Source organism: Narcine bancroftii, chromosome 11 (genome assembly GCF_036971445.1).
Source record: "Narcine bancroftii isolate sNarBan1 chromosome 11, sNarBan1.hap1, whole genome shotgun sequence".
Taxonomy (NCBI): Eukaryota; Metazoa; Chordata; class Chondrichthyes; order Torpediniformes; family Narcinidae; genus Narcine; species Narcine bancroftii.
This window is the reverse complement of record NC_091479.1, coordinates 88,168,885-88,194,535: the sequence shown is the minus strand read 5'-3', so window position 1 is coordinate 88,194,535 and position 25,651 is coordinate 88,168,885. Positions and strand designations below refer to the sequence as shown.

The 25,651-nt window shown below is 39.0% G+C and overlaps 1 protein-coding gene and 1 long non-coding RNA gene across 14 annotated transcripts in view; one reads left to right on the top strand and one right to left on the bottom strand.

Annotated features, from left to right (window-relative positions):
* Window positions 1–24,141, top strand: part of ing3 (inhibitor of growth family, member 3) — a 44,145-nt gene extending 20,004 nt beyond the window's left edge. For 10 of the 13 annotated variants that reach the window (XM_069903941.1, XM_069903942.1, XM_069903947.1 and 7 more), the window contains 9 exons: window positions 1,689–1,785; window positions 8,964–9,035; window positions 10,271–10,387; window positions 11,863–11,913; window positions 14,518–14,681; window positions 16,943–17,130; window positions 21,526–21,709; window positions 22,539–22,577; window positions 22,824–24,141. In XM_069903941.1, coding sequence (XP_069760042.1) covers window positions 1,689–1,785; window positions 8,964–9,035; window positions 10,271–10,387; window positions 11,863–11,913; window positions 14,518–14,681; window positions 16,943–17,130; window positions 21,526–21,709; window positions 22,539–22,577; window positions 22,824–22,940 — 1,029 coding nt within the window. In that variant the 3' untranslated portion in view covers window positions 22,941–24,141. Of the gene's footprint in view, window positions 1–1,688; window positions 1,786–8,963; window positions 9,036–10,270; window positions 10,388–11,862; window positions 11,914–12,116; window positions 12,230–14,517; window positions 14,682–16,942; window positions 17,131–21,525; window positions 21,710–22,538; window positions 22,578–22,823 lie in introns of those variants that run through there. The other 3 variants (XM_069903938.1, XM_069903949.1, XM_069903951.1) reach the window with 3 other exon arrangements.
* Window positions 139–7,055, bottom strand: LOC138746100 (uncharacterized). Its single transcript, XR_011346700.1, has 4 exons — window positions 6,926–7,055; window positions 6,585–6,610; window positions 4,275–4,312; window positions 139–1,641 (listed from the first exon to the last, which is right to left on the bottom strand). It is a non-coding gene; the product is annotated as an uncharacterized lncRNA (long non-coding RNA).
* Window positions 24,142–25,651: the final 1,510 nt, after the last annotated feature.

Here is a 25,651-nt window from a genome sequence, read left to right as displayed (position 1 = left end):
GAAAATTACCTGTATGGAAAAAAATGAGAAAATAAATCCATTAAGATTTTAGAAGAGAATAATTATTGAGAAAGAAACTTTGCAAGAGAATAATAGAAAATGATATAATGTTCATTTTAATTGATCATATGCCTCACAGGTTACAATCAAAACTGATAATCAGTTGAAAATCAAGGTAAAAACCAGTACAAACAAGGCATTTACAAAGAAGAGAATGATAGCCTTCGGATCAGCTGTTGAGTTTTGAAGGAATTTGATGTGTGTTTCAAGAACATTTTCTTCCCTCCAAAATGAAATCCTCGCCTTGCATGATTTAATCTTAAATCCTTCCTTCTAGTCCTTGAAGAATGGAGCATCTTCATCAGTTCTGTCATTCTTTGAGCTGTTTGAACTAAATATGGTTTTTTTAAAATCGGAAACAGAAAATTTTTAGTTCCGTTGTTCTGATTTTCCAAAAAAGTGAATCATAATTTATTGTCATGAACATGTCACAAAATTCTATAAACCACATTTCAAAATAAAAATAGTTCAAGAAAAAGACAAAGTGATGTAGCGGTTCATTGTTCATTCAGAAATCTAATGGCAGAGAGGAAGAAGAAGTCCTTGTGCCGCTGATTGCTCATCTTCAGGCTCCTGTGCCTTTTCCCAATAGTAGCAGAGTGAAGAGAGGGTGTTGGGGGTTCTTGAGACTGCTTTCTTAAGACATTGCCTCTTGTAGATGTTCTAGGTGGAGTGAAAACTGGTGGCTGTAATGTTCCAGGCCAAGTTAACAACCCTCTGGAGTTTTTTCCTGTCCTGGACCCCCGTACCAGACAGTAATGCACCCAGACAGAATGCTCTCTACCCGAAGAAGTTTTCAAGAGTCTTTGGTGACATGCCAAATTGCCTCAAACTCTTAACAAATTATAGCCACTGGAAAGCCTTTGTGATTTTATCAATATAGAGACTCCAGGACAGAATCTCCAAGATGTTGACACTCAGGAATTTGAAGTCCTTGACCCTTGTGAATTCTGACTCCTCAATGCGGATTGGTTCGTGTTCTCCTGATTTCCTCCTGAAGTCCACAATCATCTCCTTGGTACGTTTGTCATGATACCACAGATCTACCTCCCTCCAGTCTGCTTTGTCATTGTCATCTGTGATTCTGCCGACAACCGTGGTATCAGCAAATTTGCAAGTAGCATTTGAATTGTGCCTGGCCACACAGTCGTGAGTCTAGAGTAAGTAGGGCAGTGGGCTGTGTGGCTGTGTTGATCGTCAGTGAGAGGAGATGTTGTTTCCAATTCGTACTGACTATGGTCTTCCGATGAGGAAGTCAAAGATCCAGTAGAAGAGGGAAGTGCAGAGGCCCAGCATTTGGAGCTTGTTGACCAGCACTTGTGAGTATAATGGTATTGAAGGCTGAGCTGTAATCACTGAAGAGTAGCTGGATGTATGAGTTGTCCAGGAGATTCAGAGCTGAGTGTAAAGCCATTGACATTGTGTCTGCTGCGGAGCAATTGTGATGGGAAGCAAATTGCAGTCGGTCCAGACCTATACTCCAATGTGACCATGACCAACCTCTCAGCATTTCATTATTAGAAGATGTAAATACTATGGGCAGTGGTGGTGGAAGTAGCTCACTCTCCTCAGTGGTAGAAACTGCAGAAAAAAATAATGTGTAAATGTTTTGCATTTTCATTGTCTAGGTGGATAGACATCTACGTAAATTGGACCAAGAACTTGCCAAATTTAAAATGGAGCTTGAAGCTGATAATGCTGGAATTACAGAAATATTAGAAAGGAGTAAGTATATTAATCTCTTATCCCAGCATTTGAAATCTTACTGTATAATTTTATTTTTGATATTCTTGGAATGCTGCAGGCTAAGATCAGAAATCGAGTAAAACTGGGAGTTTCACTGGTACCAAACTAATAGGTTTTCTGGACCATTAGATATTCTATAAATTCCATAAACACAATTTGAATTTAAAATTAATGTATTCAGCAGCCAGTGAGTTTAAAGTGAACACAAGAATCAGAACTTTTGAGTGGGACATTTAGATTGGCAGAGTGGTCCAGTTAATTAAGCTGTTGCTTCACAGCTGGTACTGTCTGAAATTTGTACGTTATCACTTCGGCTTCCTCCCATATCAGTTAAGCCAGATGATAAACTTTTAAGATTTCCATACAATGGCATAGCAGCTTATCAATGCTCTAAGGTAGTAATTCCTAAAGGGGGCGGTCCAAATGTTTGTTTGATCTTGGTTACGTGGTCTGGGATATTGGGCCGGGAAGTGATGGGTGAACGAATCTGTTGGGAGATCTGGCCGCAATCCTACTACAGCCATACTCTGGTGCACCCTTTCTGACACTGCAGCTCTACACTGCTTCCTGCAGGGCATCAAAGGACACATGCAGGGCCGCAGTGTGCCCTGGAGGAGGTGTCGACGGGGATGACCCAACCCGTGCCCTTTGCAGATGGATCTCATTCCATCACTCAACTTCCCTGCACAATGCTCCTTTCAGATTGCATACAGGGTGAAGGAGAATATCATGTTGATAGTTCGCTCTACAATCTTTTCTACCTTCCAGGCCCGAACACGCATGGCCCTCTCCAAGTATTCCAGCCCTTCCAGGTCTCCCTCACTATCTTATCAACTGCTGGACAGATTAAAGACAGCACCATCCCCTTCAGATTGGAAGGATAGAAATAACCACGTGTCCTGTCAGTAATCCAGAGCTATCAAGGTACTCATGGCCATGGGTGCCCTCATATAGTCCAGTAACTAGAGCCCAGTCACTAAGGGCCCCAGTCACATCCTCTACTCTATGCCACTCCACCCGCAATTGTACATCCCACTGCAGTGAGGAGGGGCCCGTTATCTGGACAGCAGCTTCTTCACGGACCCACAGGGATGTGTTATCCTCCATGGCCACAGATGGCATCTGCAGGCCATTTTTCATTGGCTTCCTGACTGGATAACCCACCCAAATACCTGCTTCCGATGTGGTACGCTCACGTCGGAACCAACCATGTCCCAGATCTGGAGCAGCCATGTGGTCACAGCTCAAACTACTGTACATTGACCAGCCTGCACGCTAGCTGCATGCCTTTATTTTCTCTGGCCCAGGTTTCCCCATTAGGGAACAATGCTGCAGCAGCATTTACACCTCAAATTTTAACTGGGAGATCTCGTGTTCCTTTCATTTCAAGGCTTTGTGTCGGTGCTGCAGGAAGACTAACAGCATCCAAAAGTTCCCTCTATAATGTTTTTTACTTAGCTGCTGCGTTCCAGGAAATTATTGCCATTTTCCTGGAATGCATGCTGTGTTAAAACGTCAGAACGGGAATGAGGGTGCCATTCCTGTTACAATATTTTACCTCCTAGACCCCTAGTAAATTTCCAGGAACACTTGCAGTCTAAAGTTAACTGCAGGCATCCCGTAAACAATGGGCTAATGAATAGCACGTATCAATGATGCGCATTACAAGCCCCACCTCTTAAATTCTCTTCTTTGGCTTGGCTTCGCGGACGAAGATTTATGGAGGGGTAATGTCCACGTCAGCGGCAGGCTCGTTTGTGGCTGACAAGTCCGATGCGGGACAGGCAGACACGGTTGCAGCAGTTGCAGGGGAAAATTGGTGGGTTGGGGTTGGGTGTTGGGTTTTTCTTCCTTTGTCTTTTGTCAGTGAGGTGGGCTCTGCGGTCTTCTTCAAAGGAGGTTGCTGCCCGCCGAACTGTGAGGTGTCAAGATGCACGGTTTGAAGCGATATCAGCCCACTGGCGGTGGTCAATGTGGCAGGCACCAAGAGATTTCTTTAGGCAGTCCTTGTACCTCTTCTTTAGTGCACCTCTGTCACGGTGGCCAGTGGAGAGCTCGCCATATAACACAATCTTGGAAAGGCGATGGTCCTCCATTCTGGAGACGTGACCTACCCAGCGCTGTCTAAACTCATGTATAGAAACAGAGATTTGGAGTTTTGGTCATTTATGTGTGATCAATGCCAAGACGTTGGACCTTCTTCAGACTGGTAAAATCATGCAAATTCTATCTAAAAAAAACATGTATGCCTCTTTTTACATCCCATTAACTCCGATTATTTGAGGAAGGACACGAGATGGTGGCCAATCTCCTCCCCTTACAAGTCCATGCTATCTGACCATTCCATCAGCTCGCAATGCTCCTCCAGGACACTGGCCAGACTGCTGAACCCAGCAGTATCTTTGATCGACTACGAAACTCTGTCTCCTATACACATGGGGCGCTTCACATCACTCCCACCTAATTACCTGGTTGTTTTTCCTTGATCCAGTCTCCTAGCGCCAATCTGCGATATGAAAACAAGTTTGAAGGATTCAAATAGTGACAATCCTCGCTACATGTCAGGACTAAAAGATGAACTTTATTTACACATGACACCAAACATAACAGGAGACACGCATACACCTGCATGCAAACCAGTAAGGTTCTGATACAAGTTTGCTAAGCAGTACCAATGTTAATTCGTGGGTTCATATAATCAGTGCCTACCATCCGTATCGCGACAAGCGGGCATGACACACCAATCAATAAGATGATGTGCATCTATCTACAAATTATAAGGACGAGACACATTAGTAGTTGTTTTAAATTTGTAGACCTAAAACCAAGAATGTGTGTTCGTTGTATGTATGTGTGTGGATTGTGGAGGGGAGGGGGTGCACTAGGGATATGGCCTGGGAGCAAAGGGGGTGGCAACCTGAAAAAAGTTTGGGAGCCGCTGCTTTACTGTAACTAAAGTTCTTCGAGTTACCAGGACAACTTTAATTATCCGATAAGGATATAAGAAATCAGAGCAAAGAGGTTTCAGAGGATGAGGAGGCTTACCTGCCATGAAACCATGCGCTGCCATCACTCTCCCCCATCGCACATGCGCCAGCTAGCCACGCACGGCCTGCGGATCCCGGGACATTGCATTTAGCGGGTAAATGCCTTTCTACCCTTAATTTGCCCACTATTTGGGGGTGTAGGCCTATATACCCAAATGGAGGACAAATTAACATCTGGTTCAAGGTGGTGCTGGATGGAGGGGTCATAACCTGGACTGTCTGGTCTGAAACTAGATGTCTGGTCACCCTACTCAACCTCCCCTTCCCTTGCTGGGATTCCATGCCTGGGGGTCGATGAGAGACCACGTACTCCCCGAAGGGGATCGATGGTCTAAAGGGTTTGGAGACCCCTGCTTTAAAGGAAACATTATCAGGATATGGGTGATCCAATCTTGGTCTCAGCTCCACTTTCCCCTGATTCATATTATCTCCCTCATAGACCAGAACTCTGTCTGAACCTTGAACATATTCAATGATTCAGCATTAACAGCTTTCTGCTAGAATTCCAAAGACTCACAGTCCTCCATGGAACCAAAGAACTCTACAGCACAGAAAAGAGGCTATTTTGGTCCTTCTAATCTGTGCCGACCAATATTTAGCTAGTTCCGCTGTCCTGCTCCCATTCCATAACCCTCCAGACCTTTCCCATCCATAAAATATCTATAAAATCTATTTTTAAAACTCAAGATCAAGCCCACATTCACTACATCAGATGGCAGCCCATTCCACACTACCACCACTCTCTGAGTGAAAAACTACCCCCAATGTTCCCCATAAACCTTTCCCCTTTCAGATTAAAACTATGACCCCTCATCAGTGGAAAAAGGCCTACTTGCATCCACTCTTCCTATACCTCTCATAATTTTGTAAACTTTTATCAGATCTCCCCTCATTCTTCTTCGCTCCAAGGAAGGAAGAAAATAAATTTTTCATCTTCATCTTGAATCCCTTATTCTGAAGTTATGTCCCACTCATTCAATTTTCTCTGACTCCACCTGTCAACCTCTCATTTTTTTTTATGTTTCAATAAAATTTCCTTCTATTTTTCCACATTCCAATGGGTTTAGGTCCAGGCTGCTCACACTTTCCTCTTTGGACAATTCCTTCAATCCCAGGAATCAAATCAATTAACGGTGTGTGACCTGCCTACATAGCAGGCATATCCATTCGTAAATAATGAGTCCAAAACTGTAGGTCTCACCAATACTCTATACAGTTGTAACAGAACCTTCTACTTTTATATTCATTCCATTGACACTATCTAGTTACATATCATTAAAATGTATAATTTTGCTCACACAAGGTATTAAATTGTGTTCTGCTCATTTCAGTATTTATTTTTTTAACCGGAAATTCATTCATTTTCTGCACCTAACCTTTTTCACACATTTTTTACAATTTTCTTCTAATTGCAGCTTCTGAAAATTGATATCATAGAAATAAATTCTAAACGATAACACTCATCTCCAAAAGATGCTCTTGTGGGAAAAGAGTGAGGTCACAACTTTGCAGTCTCTTACAGTGAAACCTCAAATTTGAAGAATTAGTCTTGAAGGCTGATGGATTATATTTATTTTATCATTCCTTGATTTTTGCCTACCTTCTACCACATCCTTAAGGATGTGAGTAATTACTCCTGCCAACTTTTATGCATTCTATACCTTAAACTCATCAGCTTATTCATTCACAAGAATTACACTAATTTTCTTAGATACTATGTTTTCAACTTACCATATTTTCAAATTGCAACACCAGATCTACAGAAATCATACAATATTGTTTGAAGAATTGTTAATGAGTGTTACAAAATCAAACCAGCAACCACAAAGAAGGCATATCACACATGGGTAAAGATGAACAATTACTTTATTAACAAAATATTCTCCTTCAAACTTTAATTCAAAATTCCCCCCCCCCTTTTATAACAATGCCCACTGATTACTATACAAATCTCTATAACAGTGTAAAACTAATAAATTCCCCAGCCTAAATATAATATATGTAATTAAAGTCTAAGTTATATTTCCAACCAGCCCACAGAAAAACTTAGACACAAAACACACAAGACTCACAAAACTTCGATCTCAACTGAAGCAGATCATAAACAAAATTCAGTTTGTTTGATAAACTGAAGCCAAAAGATCTTTGAGAGAGAGAGAGAGAGAGAGAGAGAGAGAGAGCACAAAATTCAAAGTTGTCTTGTGTTGCAGAGAGAGGAACAACTGGCTTGGTCCGGATCCTTCTGGCTGCCTTCGGAATGTTCATCTTTTTTGAAATCCCAACATTCTAAACTGTCCTCCAGACCATGACTCATGCTCTGGGCCTTCTTCCACTCCACAGCACCACCCAGTGGTGGTTCATCGTCCAAGTCCAGAAATTTTTAGATCATTTTCTGCACATGCCCAGTCCGTCTTCCACTCTCTCAGCAGTCCACCTTCACCTTGGCTCTCGAAGGCAAACTGTCACTTTTTAACATAAAACCACACAACACATAGGCCAATACACAACACAGAACTCTGTAACACTTAGCAACTCTCTGCTTATTCTATATCATGAATTTTCTCTTTCCAAAAAAAAAATCAACATTCAACTTGTTAAATCCATGTTTTATGGATATCACAAACACAACTCAAATAATCCAGTTATAGTTGTTCTTAATCTAATGTGGCGTGCATGAGTCAAGCTATTGTAAAATCTCACCTTCCTGCCAGCAGCATAGTTTGAAGAGGCAGTCTATTCCAGGGATCTAGTTTGTATGCAAATTATATTGCTTAATGATGTCACTGGTGCCACCTTTTCAAATAACAGGTATTTTTGCACATTAAATGCAGAGAGCTACTGCACAAGGTGCTGTCTATTGTTAGGTCCAAGAAAATAAACTCTAAATTTTTTTAAAAGCTTCCATATTCTTTGAATATGTGAATGATATAAAATTAATTTGGATTTGTAAAGTTGTTAAATTTATCCATTATACTGCTAAAATAAGGCGAGCTTTGCATTGACCAAATTAAATTTGCATAGTGAATGAGTTTGTTGGGAATTGGGAGATTTAGAAATGTCAAGTACTCCCATTTACTTCAAAGTTATTCCCAAGGTGATTCACTTAGCTTGTCTAAGTTAATGGCACACTCATTTCTGTCAGGCTGTTATAAATTAATTTGTTATTAACAAATGTGGCAGATGAAGGATGGACACAGACTGATAGGAAGTTTGTCATACTCTTGATAAGATGTATTGTTAATTGTACATTATACTTGTTTCTCTGGGGTATAGAGAATTTAAAGTGATCACACTTTCTGATCAAGCAGGAAGATAAATTGGATTGTTTTGGAAGAGAAAATTGGAGGAAGCAGATGTACATAGAAGTTCTAATGTTGGCTTCTGGTTCTTCTGTACCTCAATTTAAAAATTTCCTTCCATAGTTTCACTATTCTATAATTTCTTCATCTCTCCAAAACCACTTGGAGACCAAGAATATTAGTCATGATATGTGCTTCTAGATGGGATCAGAAATGTGTTATATACAGTTAGAAGCTTCTGGAAAAGTTATTTCATGGGAGGGTGTGGATATAGTGGTCAATGTGAGAAAAAACAATGTTAAAAAATAGAATACGATAAGCAAGAATAACTACAAAATAATGATATATTCAAGTTCGTGTATAAACACATATATTGTGCCTCTAAATATCTGTTCTTGGGTGTCAGACAGATACAAACAACCTCCATAATTGAAGCCAAAATGCTGAAAAATAAATCCAAGTGACATTTCTCTTTGCTTAATTTAGAACATAAGGACCACACACAGGATAAGGATTTTCAGCTTAATGTGCCTGATCCATCATGTAATAAAAGCATAGTTGATCTTTTCCTCAGTATCACTTTCCTGCTCTAACCAGATTTGATTCCTTTGATTGATATAACTTAGAAGATAACATGGAGAACTGAAGCTTACTAGAACAAAAACAATGTTTATGTGGCAAGGATAACATGACCTGAAATAGAACCAGCTTGCAGATTTACCAGGAGCTATAAGAAAAGAAACATAGCCTACAATAACAGTTCTCTAGAGTTAACAAAATATAAAACTGTTTTTTCTGTTTTCCCTTTCAGGATCTTTGGAATTGGACAATCCACCTCAGCCAGTTAATAACCACCATGCTCACTCGCACACTCCACTAGAAAGTAAGTGTTGAGTAGTGACTTTTAAGATTACTTTGTTGGGCTGATTTCACTTTGCATAGATTAGAAAATCATTAAATATAATTATTGTGGGTTGTCATCATGCATTTAAGAAAGGTAGATTTTATTAATCTGGGATAGTTCAGGGCAGAGATTGGAACAGCATGCCATTTAAATAGTGTATTTCCATCCCTAAGTATTAAATATGATATTATAGAGAGCAACAAAATGTATTATTCAAAAAAAAAGACATGAACTCATGCAGACTGGGGCTTTTTTCTCTGGAGCGTAGAAGATTGAGAGGGGACTTGATAGAGGTGTTTAAGATTTTAAAAGGAACAGACAGGGTAAATGTGGATAGGCTTTTTCAATTAAGAAAGGGGGAGATTCAAACTAGAGGGCATGGTTTAAGATTGAAGGGGGGAAATTATAAGGGGAACATGAGGCAAAATTTCTTTACGCAGAGGATATGGAATGAGCTTCCGGCAGACGTGGTCGAGGCGGGATCATTGGTTACATTTAAGGAAAGACTGGATCGTTACATGGATAGGAGGGGACGAGAGGGGTATGGACCGGGTGCTGGTCAGTGGGACTAGGAGGGTAGGGATTTGCTACGGCATGGACTAGTAGGGCCGAACTGGCCTGTTCTGTGCTGTAAGTGGTTATATTATGAAAAAGTAATAAAAGTCGGTGGGACCTTGCAGCTAGTGTCAATTTTTTGCATATACCCCAATACCTCTTTTAAACTGCAGCAGCTGGGTAGTCCTCCTGGGACCCAGGTGTGATTACTGAGGCAGAGGTGCTGGAAGCGTCTTTTAAATTGCAGGGGGATCTACCCATTAAATCACCAACTCAGCGAATTAAGGGGGATCCTGCCCAAGCTATGACGCGTCACGTACTCATGTTCAGATGCTGGCTGCCCAGGATGCACGCACTCAAGCGCTGGCATCACCGGAATAAGTGGGTTGCCTGTGGACGCGACTTAGGTAAGTTTAACTGGGTTCCCTGACTACCTCTGAGGTAGGTCAGGAACCCGGTTGGATTCTGACAGGGTTGACCGACCACGTCAGACCCTTTCTAACTGCTGCATAACTGGGCAAATGGCCTGGTTAACCCCATTTTATACGGCAGTTTGATAATACAAAATTTGTTGATTGTGATTCAGAATTTGTTAACGTTCAATAAGTAGCTTCTGTTAAAATGATTTGCATTTGACTTATTTTTTGACATTTTTGCAGAACGGAAATACAACCCATCAACACACCATTCTGTAGACCATATGCCTGAGAAAAAATTCAAATCAGAAGCTCTCTTATCAACACTTACATCAGATGCTTCAAAAGAAAATACACCAGGTGATTTGAATTGACCATAAGCTAAAATAATACAAAAATTTTGGAAATAACTATTTTACAATCTATACAGTTTTTGACAGTTAATCATTTTATGAGGTTAATGAATAGATCCAGTTTGGATCATCTGACTTGCATACCATAACTGTCAGTATGTATCTTTGTGTTTGATTGTCCAATTCAACAAACAGGTTTGCTGAACCAAGCTAGTTATCTGCTTTACAGTGAAATATGTTCCTCACTTTGCAACTAACAATATGGTCTTCCCAGCCTTTCATAAATTACTGTCCACTGGTCAGCATAGAATTTGATGCTTGCCATCCTGTAGGATGGGGTGGGGAACCTTTTACCATGCTTGGGCCAAATGGTGTGTTCGTGGTTTACCAGAGAGCCTCACTGTACCAACAGGTTCCCTGTACCAACAGGGGTGTGGCTCTCTGCAAGTACTAACCTATTGCAAATAAAACTAAACAAACTTGATTCTGTATAATCTCCTGTCATAGTGAAACCTTTTAACATTGAATTGCATTACAAAAAACTCATGACGTATAAATAAAATATATACCAGTAAATAAAAGTTATCGAGGGCCAAAATGGGCTATTACTATGCTATATGTCTAAATTTAAAATTTAATACAAAGCTTTATTTAGTGAAATCAGAACTTAACAGCAACAAAACTACAATATCATATCTGTAGTTACCTATTGAACTTTTTTTAAACATGCCTGTAAAACAAAACTGTAAAACACTGCATGAAAAACTCAATTTTTGGCCAAATTTGAAATATAGCCTGATAAATTTATCTTTGTTTGAGGGTGCAGTATGAACAAAATAAAATTGTTTTCAACCTTTTCGAAATCAGATCCCACTGCCTGCCTACCACGGTTGTCCCATACTGCACTACAGTAGCTAAAACAACCGCTTTCGCGCAAGCTGCCAATGTTGGCAGGGTTTTTTTAAAAAGTAGCTAATTGCTGAGCTTTGGGTTGCAGGCCAGATAAATTTGAATTCAGACACCAGCTTCACTCGTTCACCTGCTGGCACACCAGTCTCACCATACCGGCCCTATAATGGAACCGAACCCAGACGTTCCAAACTCAATGGTTGCCCATTTGAAATTGGATCCCATTGACTACCTGGCATGGCAGCACTCGATTGTCCCACAATGCACTGTACTACGGTAGCCGAAGCAACCGCTTTTGCACAAGCTGCAAAAGATGGCAGGGTTTTTAAAAAATCATGTAGCTAACTGCTGAGCATTGTGTTGCGGGCCAGATAAATTTGGATGCAGCCTGTGGGCAGTGGGTTTCCCACCCCTGATGTAGGAGGGAGTCAAAGGAGTCAATGGATTTGGGGTTAAAAAGTGACAATGTGGAAATTATCAACTAATCATTATCAGTGATCCAGCTCCACCAAAATTTTTTGAAACAGCTGAACAATTGAGTAGTATAGTCTTCTCATACATTGACTATTCTAGGGTATCTGGCTCTGCCTGGAACTCCAGTGGGGAAAGGGGAAGGCAGAGGTGGTAAGTGAATTTCTGCCTATAATTGTTTGTCTAAGATGATGGCTAATAAGCCAATTATTTTCAGTAAGTGATAAAAATTATGACAGAAGCTAGATCTAATTCTGTGATTTAAAAAAAAACATTTTCAAATTTCTGCTTCCTACAAGATATTTGACTTGGAAACATCTTGTGATGTTTTGTGATTGTATCTTTTTATGTTGAAGGGTATGAGTCCTCTCTTCTCCCAAAAAGGAACACAGGTGGAAAAAAAAATCACCAAGGTTTCCACATTAATTGTTTGTGAAATGCAGAAGATTACTTCATCTATGCATGTCAGGTCTGGTCATGTTTTCTTCCCATGTGCAAATGACTAGCAGATGATGTTGAGCCCACTGGTCAGGAATTTCAGATCATTGTTTTCTGCTTAGCCCATGATATAGACATATTTTAAAAATTAGTGGTGGATGAATTTTGGTTCACACAATCAGGTCCATCTTATTTGTTGTTGGGAGTACTGGCATTGTTTGCCTTTTTGCATTACAGATTGGACAACACAAGAAAAAGTATGTAATTTTGTTGGTTTTTTTAGGATAGAGTTTTTCCTTTGATGCATCATTACCTCCAGTTCTTTCCTGCTTTTTGCAGTGGAGAATAACAAGTGAAATGACATTGAACAAAGCTTCCTTTCCCTCTTTCACAGCTCTACCTTGCCCTTCCTCTCCCATATTTTTGCCATATCTTCCTTTAGAAAGGAAAATTAATTAATTAAGAGACTAAAGTTCAACTGAAGTTTAAAAAGAGACGTTAGAGGTAGAATCAGCATTTAGAAAACTGAGCTCTGACTCCTCGTGAAACTTATGAAGACAGAGGAAGGACGTGGTATTTTGAAGCTTGTCTCTGCTGATGAGGAAATAGAGAATTTGTTTTAATTAAGAGAATGTATGAAAAGCTCAGAACAGTGCAAAAGCCTCTGTCTCAATGTAATGGAAAAGACCTGATGGAGCTTATTATAGAAGATTAAAGAAATAGCAGTATTAGGAAGGTTTACAAAGGTTGATGTTGCAGAAAGAGGCTGGAATCTGGAGTTTCCAGGGCCGGTGACAATTACATTGTAGTAAATGACTTCATGGAGTAATTAGGAAGAACACTTTCTCGTTGGAAGAAACTTCGATAATCAGGGGAGACAGATTTATTGTAATTGACAAAAGAACCAGAGACGACATCAGCTTGTGTTTGCATAATGGATTGTTCTGCTGTGGAATGCATTACCTAAAAAAGATATTGTAAGCACTTTCAATGGTAAGATTTGGAATTGCCTGGTAGCAAAGCAAAAATTATGGAGTTGTTGAGAATAGTATTAAAATATGATTAATTGGATAACTCGTGAGAAAATTGACACTGACATGAGACTTAAGCGGTATATTTTTCTGAGATTTTATAAATAACATAGAGCTGTAGGAGTTGAAAGCTAATCTGAAGCATTTTGATTGATTGTGGTGAGGGGTTGGTGCTGGGCAGGATAAAAATTAATTCTTGCAATGATGGAGTTCCAGAAGAACAATTAACTATTCAAAATATGCACTGAAGATTAATGTAGCTGTCAGCCATTTAGCGTGGTTAAAAGCAAACTGCTGGTGGAACTCAGTGGGTCAAGCAATATCTTTGGGGGAAAGAAGCTGTTGGCTTTTTGGGTTGATGCCTTGACTTCGGAGTGAAAGTGGAGAGGGAAGAAAGTCATTATAAAGAGAAAAGGGGAGGGGTAAGGCAGGAGACCATGGGTGAGAAATAGACTGAGGAGGGGTGAAAGATGACAGGTACATGGAGGAACAGGTGGGGTAGAGTTGGGAAGATGGTTGGTTGAAGCAGATGAACAGAAGTGCAAGTAGAGGAAGGTAGGAGAGGGGAGGATGAAAGTGGTGACCTGCTGAAGGGAAATAAGCAGGAAAAGAAAAGTTACCATTAGGAAAATAGCGTGAAGGGCAAGTAGAACGATATTGGGGATGAGATAGGTAATAGTAAGATGGAACCGGGAGGAGGATAGAGATGAGTGATAGGGCCTGGGGACACATCTGGTTCCATCTGTCCTTTACCTCTCCCTGAAAAGTTACCACCTTTTGTAATGATCTGATACTGTTCCCACTTATCACTATATAGCAACTTTCCATGTTTTCTGCTTGTTTTTTTTTTGTCTGTTTCCATGTGTTCCCCCACTTGCCACTTGTATGTAATAACTCTAAGAAACTAGAATTAATTAGTTTCAGTCTTTCGTCAGAAGATGCTAAAACTAATAGAACATTATCCATGTAAAAAATACTTACAAAAGACAATTCCTGGTCACTAAGTTAAAAATGACCCTCTGGTAAAAGCTTGTTCACTCTACACCACATCTGAAGGAATTTCTGAAGTAGAGAAGAATGCACAGCTTCTTTTAAAAAATATATTTAATACTGCTAAGCAGGAATGAATTTCTCATGCTTGAATAGTGTTAATGACATTTGAACCAAAGTTAATTTATTCTTTCCACGTTCTAAAGCGTAGAAAATGCTCATAGCCCATTCACTGTAAGGAGTGTTAAAATAACAAAGTGAAAATAAATAATATATTATTGTTTTATGTTCTTTTCAGGGTGCCGTAATAACAATTTAACATCAACGTCTAACAGTGCCTACAGTGTCAATTCATCGCAGCACCTCAGCTCATATAATCTAACCTCATTATCTCCAGGAGCTGGACCAGGAGCTGTAGCCATCACAATGGCAGCAGCCCAGGCTGTTCAAGCCACGGCACAGGTAACAAATGATGAACATTATTTTTTATTTGATACAACTGAACTTACCTGGTGACATAATTTAATTGTTTCTCCCACAACTATCTCAAATGATCACAAATGGTCTATTACATCAGAGATATGGTTCTCTATATTTGGCAATATCATAGTCTTTGTATTTTTAAATTGGATGCCTGTATGCCTTGTTGGGCATTAAGACTGTTAACACCTTGGATGGGTGACCCATGTCTTGACACCTACCATACAAAGAAACACATATCAAAAGTGTGACAGAACATCAGAATGTTTTCCACTTTCCTAATTGAGTGCAGTTCCAAAACCACTCAAGATTGACACCATTTTGAACAAAACAGTCTGCTTAATTAGTGCCTCTCCTTGCAACCAAATTATTTACACCGTCTACCACACATCAGTTCAAGTTCATTGTCCCATGTGCTCAAGTACAATGAAAAGCTTATTTTGTGTGGTGTTTTAAATTTAAATTTAGACATACAATGCAGGAACAGCCCCTTTCGGCCCTTGAGTCCGTGCTGTCTATTTACACCCAATTGACCTACAGCCTCAACCTCGGTAAGTTTTGAAGGGTGAGAGGAAACCAGAGCACCTAGAGGAAACCCACGCAGACAAGGGAAGAACATCCAAACTCCTTACAGACAGCACTGGATTTGAACCCCAGTAGCTGGTGCTGTAATAGTGTTTTAGATAACTGTATCTGCAAATCTATTCACATACAGCAGAATAAAACAGAGCAGAGAGCAGTGTTACAGTGAGAGTTCAGCTTGAACAAAGTAAAACCAATGTTATTTTACTAGGGTGAATTTTGTTCAGAAGTCCGATAGAAGCATGAGAAAAGCTGGAATCTAGTTCAGAATCCGAATTTATTGTCATGAACAAGTCATGAAATTCATTGTTTTGGGGCAGCGTCACAGTGCAAACATTCATAGAAGCCATCTTACAACAATAAATAAAAATAGTGCACAAAAAGTCAATGTGAGGCAGTGTCCTTGGTTCGTTGATCATTCAGAAATTTGATGAGTGGGGAAGAAGCTGTCCTTGTGCCACTTTAGGCTCCTATACCTTTTCCCCAATGGTGGCAGAGTGAAGAGGGCATGGCCTGGGTGGTGGGGGTCCTTGAGGATAGAGGCTGCTTTCTTAAACCACTGCCTTTTGATGTCCTCGATGGATTGAAGTCTGGAGTTCGTGATGTCGCAGAACAAGTCAACAACCCACTGGAGTTTTTCTTGTCCTGATCGCTGGCACCTCAATACCAGACATTGATGCAACCAGCCAGAATGGCCTCCTGTAGAAGTTTTAAGAATCTTCGGTGACATACCAAATCTCCTCAAACACCTCACAAAGTATAGCCACTGGCGAGCCTTCTTCATGATTTCAGCGACATGGAGGCTCCAGGACAGATCTGCTGACACCCAAGAATTTGAAGTTCTTGACCCTTTGCACTACTGAGCCCTTGATGAGGACTGTATCGTGTTCTCCTGAAGCACATGAAGCATCATCACCTGCAGATATTGCTTCAAATTCAACAACATCCTGACTTCATCACTATAACTAAGTCCTGAAACCTTACCTGATAGCACTCTTTTATTACAGGGGCTGTGGTTGAAGAACCCATCTCTTCAGTATCAAGGGCAATTAGAAGTAGGCAATAAATGCTGACCATTGCCACCTTGCCTATAAACTAATTATAAAAAGAAATAAAAATCAACATTGTTGAAATAATGTACCAAGTTTTAGTCATAGAGTTCTCTAGCTTGGTACAGGCCCTTAACATGTACTGGGCATGCCAACCAAACTCATCCTTTTGGCCTTTATCCTTCTGAACCTTTCTTAGCCACGTACCTGCCTAAATGTGTTTTGAACGTAACAGTTGTACCTGCTTCTGCCACTTCCTCTGGAAACACCACCCTCTGTGAAGAAGATGCTCCTCAAGACTCTTAAATCTGTTCCCTCTCACCTCAAATCTATGCCCTTTAGCTTTATGTTCATCTACTCTGGGGGGAAAAAAATGCCATGACAATTTCTCAATGTTTTAATATGTTCAGCTTGTGGCACTATGTTAAATCTTACTGTAGATATATTACATCATAAAAGGAATTGATTTGAAGTGATGCCATGAATAAATATTTTTAAAACTATGCAAACACATAGTAAGTTAGTAAGGAAGTTGTATTAAAAAGTTGTTTTAAATTGTTAAAATTAATGTTGCAGCTATATTACATATATTTTATTTTACTTTTATTTAAGATGAAGGAGGGTAGAAGGACATCTACTATAAAAGCGACTTATGAAGCATTCAAAAACAATGATTTTCAGCTTGCACGAGAATTCTCCATCTCGAGAGAATCAACGGGTTATACCTCCACACTAGCCTCAACGCTTACTCAGACGTTACCTACATCAGCCACAGATTCACGCAGTGGTCGAAAAAATAAGTAAGTGTTTTCATTATTGTGAGTTAATTTTTATTAGTTTTTTTTTAAATGTTGTTACCATGATTTTAATTAATCAGGTTCAAATTAAGTATTTTACAATCTTTTAACAATTAGCCTATATCAATAGGCTAATATAAATCTCATAGGAGCCCATTGCATCTGCTCCAAAAGCAATGTTCATTTTACTGATGGTTTTTACAACTATCAGTATGTGTATATTTAAGATCCAGCATATTGTTAATCCAGGCTGGAGTAATATTCTCTATTGAATAACAATCCACATCAATTTGTTGTCCCATATGGCCCAGATTCTAATTTCAGATTTTATTAACCACAATGTCAGAAACAGTTTTGTGATGAGATTGAATTTGTTAAAAATTCATTCTGAATAGTTCCTCCTCAGTCTCTGTGGAGGAAAGAAGTTACAAAATCAGTTTAAAAATGCTGAAAGGAATTTTTCTATTTTGTTGCTGAGTTTAATTTAAATACAGTACAACTCAGATTATCCGAAATGGTAGGGACCGGACCTATGTCGGATGAATGTTTTTTTGGATAATTCGTCATTTTTTTTAAAAACAGCCCACTTGAAACCATGTTTAAAGAAGAAAAGCAACAAAAGAAGGCATTAACATTAAAATAATCCTTACTTCTCACCAAAAAAATTGCTGGCCGCCACCAACATCTCCCAACCCAGGTCCCGCTGCTGCCAGGAGCCCGATGTTCCCGCTGCTGCCGGGAGGCCACTCTCCTTGATGATGCCAAGACAAGAGATTCTTCTGATTTAAGATATACTCATTTATCCAAAATTTTTTAAGATAAATGAGGGTTTTGGAGAATCCAATTTTTGAATATTTAGAGTTGTCCTGTAGTGTATACCAATGGAAAATTTTGGATGTGGACAACATATGCAAAGTGATTTAAAAATCAAGAAAACCTGATTCTTCAAATCTGAAATAAAAATAAAAAATGCAAAGAACATTCAAGTCGGGCAACATCTGTGGGAAAAATAAAGAGTTATCATTTCAGGTTAAAGATCCTTTGTCATATCCTTCATTTTCTTTGTTAGTCCTTGGGAGTCAAATAAGGATTTCCTTTTAAATTGAACTTTCAAAAAAAACTTCCTATAATTTTTATACCTTTGAGTTCATGCACAGTGTATTTGTGTCTGAGACATAAGAGACTATGGATGCTGATATCTGGACCAAAAAACAAGCTGCTGGAGAAACTCATTGGGTCAGGCAGCATCTGTGGAGGGAAAGATATAATGGATATTTTGAGACCATGTATCAGTGTAAATGGGAGATGACCAGTATAAGGGGAGGGGTAATGTAGAACTAATCAGGTATAGATGGATCTAAAAGAGGAGAGGTTGATGGGCAGGTGGAGCTGGAAGTGTGGACTTCATGACAGACTGGGAAATGATAAGTGGAGACAGCAAAGGTCTGTGTATTATAGAATGTGATAAGAAAGGGAAGTGAAGAATGGAACCGGATATACGTTGATGGGAACACTAGGAGAAGGGAATGGATGAACCAATGGGCAAAGTGTATGCATGGTGCACAGATGAATCCAGGTGGGGAAGGGGAGAGAAGCTAGGTAACAGGCCTCTTTTGACAGGAGTTGGAACAAAGAGTGTATGTGAGAGGACCAGGATAGGTCTGAAGCAGAAGGCTTTGGGCGGTACAGCATAGCAGTTAGCGCAACACTACTACAGCGCCAGCAACCGACATCCAAATCCGACACTCTCTGTAAGGAGTTTGTATTTTCTCCCCTTGTCTGCATGGGTTTCCTTCGTCTGTTCCACCTTCATCCCATTTTTCAAAATATATGGGGGTTGTAAGTTAATTGGGATATCTGGGCGTCACAGGCTCGTTGACTGGTAGGGCCTGTTACCATGCTATCTGTCTAAATGAAAAGAGAGAAAGGAACTGAGGGTGCGAGGTTTCCTGATAATGGAGAATTCAATGTTCATGCCGTCAGGTTACAGACCACCCAGACAGAACGTGAGGGACTGTTCCTCTGTTTTTCATTTGGCCTCACCCTAACAATAAAGGAGGCTTAGGACAGAAAGGTTGGTGTGAGAATGGCAAGGAGAGTAAAAATGGCTTGGAACCAGGAGCAATGGTGGTATAATTTGGAGTCAGGGACATTTTGGCATCCACAATTTGCGTCTGACATTTTGCCACCCACAGTTTAGCACTGGACATTTTGGCACTAACAGGTTGATTTCACTGCAGGGAGAGGGAGTGTGGAGATGTTATTCCATTATATTTAAATAAAATTATAATAAATTAATTTTATATTTGTGATATTTAATTAAACATATTTAACATTCAATTAAATGCCATGTCCATCTCCAAATGCGAGTGCCAAAATATCTGGCGCTAAAATGTGGACGCCAAAATGTCTGAAGGTTTACAAAAGTCGTGTTTTTTTTTCACCAAAATGTGAATGCTAAAAAGGATTTAATGTGTACAGATTGGAGACCTTTTGGAAAAAGATGCCCTTGTACATTTTTATTTTGAGGGATGAGAATTCAAGGTTGCCAAGGATCACAAGATCATTTTCCCTTTTCCTTGGTGGCATTGCCAAGGCTCACTTTAAGCTTAATCCTCTCTGAATCTATCATTTATAGAATCTAAGACCTCCAAGGGATATTCAATGATGAATCATCCTGTAACATGATATTTCAAAAAATGAAGCATTTCTTACAGGATCATATCACGCTCCACTTTCCGTTGATTGAGGAACTATAGAGCCTTGCTTATTATCAATAATAGCCCTGATTTTTGATTTTTTTAAAAATCAGAGATAATGGGATACAAAATTCAGCATTGTTTTTACCCCCATGGCACACCACTACATTGTTGGAGCTCAAAGACCAGAATGTTATCACTACTTTCAAGACTTAATACTTGTAGTGCATGACCCCGTTATTTTGATGTCAAGCTGCAATGATAAATCCACCCATTTCAAGAAACGCACAACACATCCATATCAAGATAACCATAAACTAGAGGTTATCTTTGAATGATGGAACCATGCAATAATAAATGGTGAACAGAGAAAATAATGGCCAGTGTGTGCCATGAGGGAATGAAACTGGATTTGTTTAAGTACATCTTCATAACGTGGAAGAGTTATTGGAAATGCACAACAAAGATGAAAGTTAGGATCTGCAACACAGTTTAAAATAAGAAAAAGAAGTTACCGATGCATGGCCACTGGCTCCCAAAATAACTTATTACCAAAAGGCTTTAGAAGGTGTTCTTCTCCCTCAAACCCCTAAGTCACCTATTTACCTGGTCCACATTCCTTGCCTTTTACCCCATAACTCTGGCCCACATTCCCACAACTGGTTTTGACCACACGCTAAACCACATTTTCAAACCCAAATACTGAGGAGCATGTGTAAAGTGCACATTTGGAGGCTGAGCCTCAAGATTCTGTTGACTTGTTCATCAAAGCATATAAGGGTGTGTGCCTTATACTTGGGGCCAATAAGGTGAAGGTCCTCCAGCATTCCACCTCCACTGCATCAATTTGCCTCCAAGAAAAGAATATATTCTCTCAAGATGCTAGAAAGCTTGAACTACTTTCCATTTCTCAGAAGCCTTCCATCAAATAGACATCAATGATGAAACTGACTAATACCTTAAATGTGTCAGTACATCCTGTGGTCCAATGAGGAAGGGATAGGTGGTTAAAGAAAAGGATATTCAAAGATCAAGTCCTCAGATCTGGCACAAAACTCATGGTCTACCAAATCAGCAGTTGATATTATATGCTTCTGAAATCTGGATTACCCTGAGCAGGCATCTCAAGGCACAAGAACAATTCCATCAGTACTTGGTGGAAAATTCTCCAAATTCACTAGGATTTTAAGAAAACCAATATCAACTTTTCCCCAACAAAATCTCCTGTACTGTTTCCAGTGACTGTGTAGGTTAAATGGCATCTATGAATTGTTGCCACGTGACAATTCACAGTAGCTAATAAATCTGGGATAGTTGATAAGAAATTGGGAAAAATAGTTTACAAAGAAAATTAGTGAGGGTGTGCGATTTGATCTGTAAATCAAAATGGCTTACTCTGTCAAAAGGAAATGTAAAATGCTAATAAAACACAAAGCTGGGGAAACTCAGTAAATCGAACAGTGTATTCTTTATAGCAATGATAAAGATACATAACCATTGTTTTAGGCTTGAGCCCTTCATCAAGGTATCAAGATTCAACATTTTAAAATACTACTTGTTCAGATTGTTCTCTGCTTATTTTACCAGGCTTTCTCAAAATGTTTATTTTTTTATAGTTCATAATTTTATAATTAGGTAAAATAAAAAAATTGTCCATTTATCAGATTGTTCATTTATTATTTTTATATTTTTCCCCCAGAAGCAGCAACAAGTCTTCAAATCATCAGTCGTCGTCATCCTCGTCTTCGTCATCTTCATCTTCATCGTCAGTCATCGCGCAAGAAATTCCTCAGCAGACTCCAGCTTTACCTGAGTCTGATTCTAATAGCCAAGTTGATTGGACATATGATCCCAATGAGCCTCGTTATTGTATATGCAATCAGGTAAGTCTGCACTTGCAAATACTTGTGTATAATTAGATGAGGCATTTAATTTAAGTTCACTGAATGTTCTGTTACTTTTATAGATTTTAAAATTGAGGACACAATTGTGCTAGAACCTTTTTTATAAACATTTAGCATTAGATTTCAACATGAGTTTCAAAAAAATATTAATTCATTTTATCTCCACAAAAGTGTACTTTTAAGGCAAATAAACTTGCAAGAACATTTTGTAGCATATAATGAGAGAGAATGTTGGCCATTTCTATTTAAAGAAAACAATCCACAGATATGAATGAAAAATTACTTACATTCATTACAAGAAATGTGTTTAATTCCTAGAAGTATTTTTATTTTATTGAATGAGTCGAGACCAATGCTGCCATAAATTAATTAATCAAATTCTCACTGCCAATGTATTTAAACTGTTCGTTCATTTTTCTTTCATTCCCCGCTTCCAATCAGGAAGTAGAGTAAAAAATATATTGGAAGCTTAATGAACCAAGTGATGCATCACATTTCCAAATGCTACGTGAATAAATTTGTAATAAGATGCAGATGAATTATCTGCATTCCAAAATGTATTTCTTGGTGAGCCGTAAAACATTGTCACAATGCCCTAATCATGAACAAGAGATGCTGCAAAAAAAGTTAACTTAATTTAACCAAACTATTAAAGTTGGTATTAATGTAACAATCTATTTGAAAGACCAACTGATAAGGTTCCCCAATAAGGCACAATCATTTTTAACCTATTTGTTAATAAATTCCCACCAATAAATCACTGAACTTAAAGATGTACTTGTTTTTTTTTTTTACACACTCTTTTCAGGTGTCTTATGGAGAAATGGTAGGATGTGATAATCAAGATGTAAGTATTTTCAACTTTTTTTACAATGCATGTGTTCAGTAAAACACCAAATTACTAATTATCTATCTTTATTCAAAATTTTCTGTAAACAAAAAATATATAAATGAAGCAAAAAAAATACTCAGGGTAAATGTTGGATGCATATGCAGTACATAAAAGTATTTTCATATTTTTAAAAAACTGCTTACCAAAACAAAATGAAACTGGTTTTTAAATTAACTAACAAAATTAAATTTTCTTTCAAAGTGCCCCATTGAGTGGTTTCATTACGGATGTGTCGGACTAACAGAAGCTCCAAAAGGAAAATGGTACTGTCCGCAATGTACTGCAGCAATGAAGAGGCGTGGCAGTCGCCACAAATGAAACTCGAGGAATGAGGAATTGATGTGACTGGTGCTTTGTCCAAACAAACTTTAATTATTACATTGAATGCAAGCAACAAATTACTGCAATAAGTAATATTTTTTGCAGTACTCTTGTATATGTTCCTATCTGAAAATGTAAAGCTTATTGATGAAAAGTGGATTTTCAATTTTTGTTTTAAGATACAGGATGATTAATTATCAATCTCTTAAAAATATTCTCTTAATAATTAACTGAAGCAAAAAAATCCCAAATGTATAGTAAATATTTGTTTAAAGATACTTTACTTTTGTGTTTAATTATTACTTCTGGGAAACTTAAAAGTTCAGCTGGCTGAAGTAAAATGCAATATGGGCAATAAAATCTTGTAGAGCTGACAAATGTTAATGTCCTGGTACATGAACAAATATTTCTTTATCGTGTGAATGCCAGTTTGTGCCATTAGTGTTCAATGTTTTGGTGCAGCACGTTTCTTATAAAGGATATAAAACTAAAATTATCAGGATGTCTTTGATACTAAACAGATTGAAAAACATTGTGTTGTATGTATGGAAACATGCTTTTTCCACATGTATTACACATGACATTAGTGATTAACCAGTAAAAACATAAGGATTAGTGAATTGTGATTTCATTTTTTAAAATGTCTGGAACCAAGATCAGATAACAGTTGCAGAATGACAAAGTTGTTTTCATGAGCTAATCACTTTGTGCAACTTTATTGGATTGTAAGATAAAATTTTAATTAGTAAAAATGTAACCTGCACATATAGATTACAGAAGTATTAACACTTCCATACCAGTTCACATTATCTGTAAATTGTTTTGGTTTTTTTCCTGAAGTTGTGAAAGACACCATACAAATGCAAGTATTTCACACTGAATATACTTTTGCAACTTCCAGAAACCAGTTTAAATACATTAAGGCTTATTTCAATCGTTGTCCTTTTTGTCCTTTTTTTTTGATTTAGAGACGACACCAGGCTCCGAACATTTTCTAGGTTCCAAACATTGGTTACTCTGAACATCTATGTCCAGCATAACATCTTTTAATTTGACATTTTGCCAATCAATGTAGAATTTCAGCCCTTTTTTTAATGTAATTACGCCTTTTTTCTAGAGTCGTCACTGTGAAGTCCATCGTTGTATGTGAATGGTTGTTACTGTACATGCAATATAATTAAAGGAACTAATTTCTTAATACTGTATCATAATAAGATTGTATCACTTTCAACCACAGAAGTAAATTGAGCATGTAGATATTTTCAGATCTGAGCTACAGCTCTAAGCCCTGTCAGTTATTGAAAAACAAATCTATTGTACAAGTCTAATGTTGTTGGGTCAATTAACAGAACAAGATTTATAGCTTGATCAGCTGTTGGCACTGACAGGTTAACATCAGACCAAGTTTCTAGTTTGGGTTTTGTAATTTTGACTGTTGACTTTATTCTGGAAGCATGTTATGTTTTGCTATTTGTGACAGTTGTCATCATGGCATTCTGACTTGGCAATCTTGCAAAAGCATTTATCATGTTTCTCCAACTGTACCATATGCAGGCTTCATACTACACTTGCCGCATGAGAGTAAATAATGAGGCAATGCACTTTATAAAATTTACACCAGTTATATATTGAATTTTGTCTATGAAAACCTGTTTTTCATGTGAACAGGGCAGTCCAATATATATTCTCCACCACTCTGAAGAAGTATAGTTTTATTATTTTACTAATGTGACAAACGAGATGTGTTCCACACCAGGGTCGTGCCCAGCGCGGAATGCCACACTGACCACCGGCTGGTTCACTGCAAGCTCAACCTTCATTTCAAGCCAAAGTCCAGGAACAGTAAAGCCCCCAGAAAGAGGTTCAATGTTGGAAACTTGCAGTCAGACAAAGTGAGAGGAAACTTCCAGGCAAACCTCAAAGCAAAGCTCGAGGATGCAATGTGCCTCACGGACTCGTCCCTTGAAACCCTCTGGAATCAGCTGAAGACTGCCATACTGCAATCCACTGAAATGGTACTGGGCTTCTCCTCCAGGAAAAACAAGGACTGGTTCGACGAAAACAACCAGGAAATCCAGGAGCTGCTGGCAAAGAAGCGAGCTGCCCACCAGGCTCACCTTGCAAAGCTGTCCTGGCCAGAGAAGAAACAAGCCTTCCGTCGCACATGCAGCCATCTTCAGCGCAAACTCCGGGAGATCCAAAATGAGTGGTGGACTAGCCTCGCCAAATGAACCCAGCCCAGCGCGGACATTGGCGACTTCAGGGGTTTTTACGAGGCTCTAAAGGCTGTGTACGGCCACTCACCCCAAGTCCAAAGCCAGCTGCGCAACTCAGACGGCAAAGTCCTCCTCAGCGACAACATCTCCATCCTCAACCGATGGTCAGAACACTTCCAATCTCTTTTCAGTGCCAACCGCTCAGTCCAAGAATCCACCCTGCTCCAGCTCCCTCAACAGCCCTTAAGGCTAGAGCTGGATGAGGTCCTCACCCAGGAAGAGACATATAAGCCAACTGAACAACTGAAAAGTGGCAAAGCAGCAAGTATGGATGGAATTCCCCCCCCCCCCAGAGGTCTGGAAGGCTGGCAGCAAAACTCTGCATGCCAAACTGCATGAGTTTTTCAAGCTCTGCTGGGACCAAGGAAAGGTGCCTCAGAACCTTTGTGATGCCATCATCATCACCCTGTACAAAAACAAAGGTGAGAAATC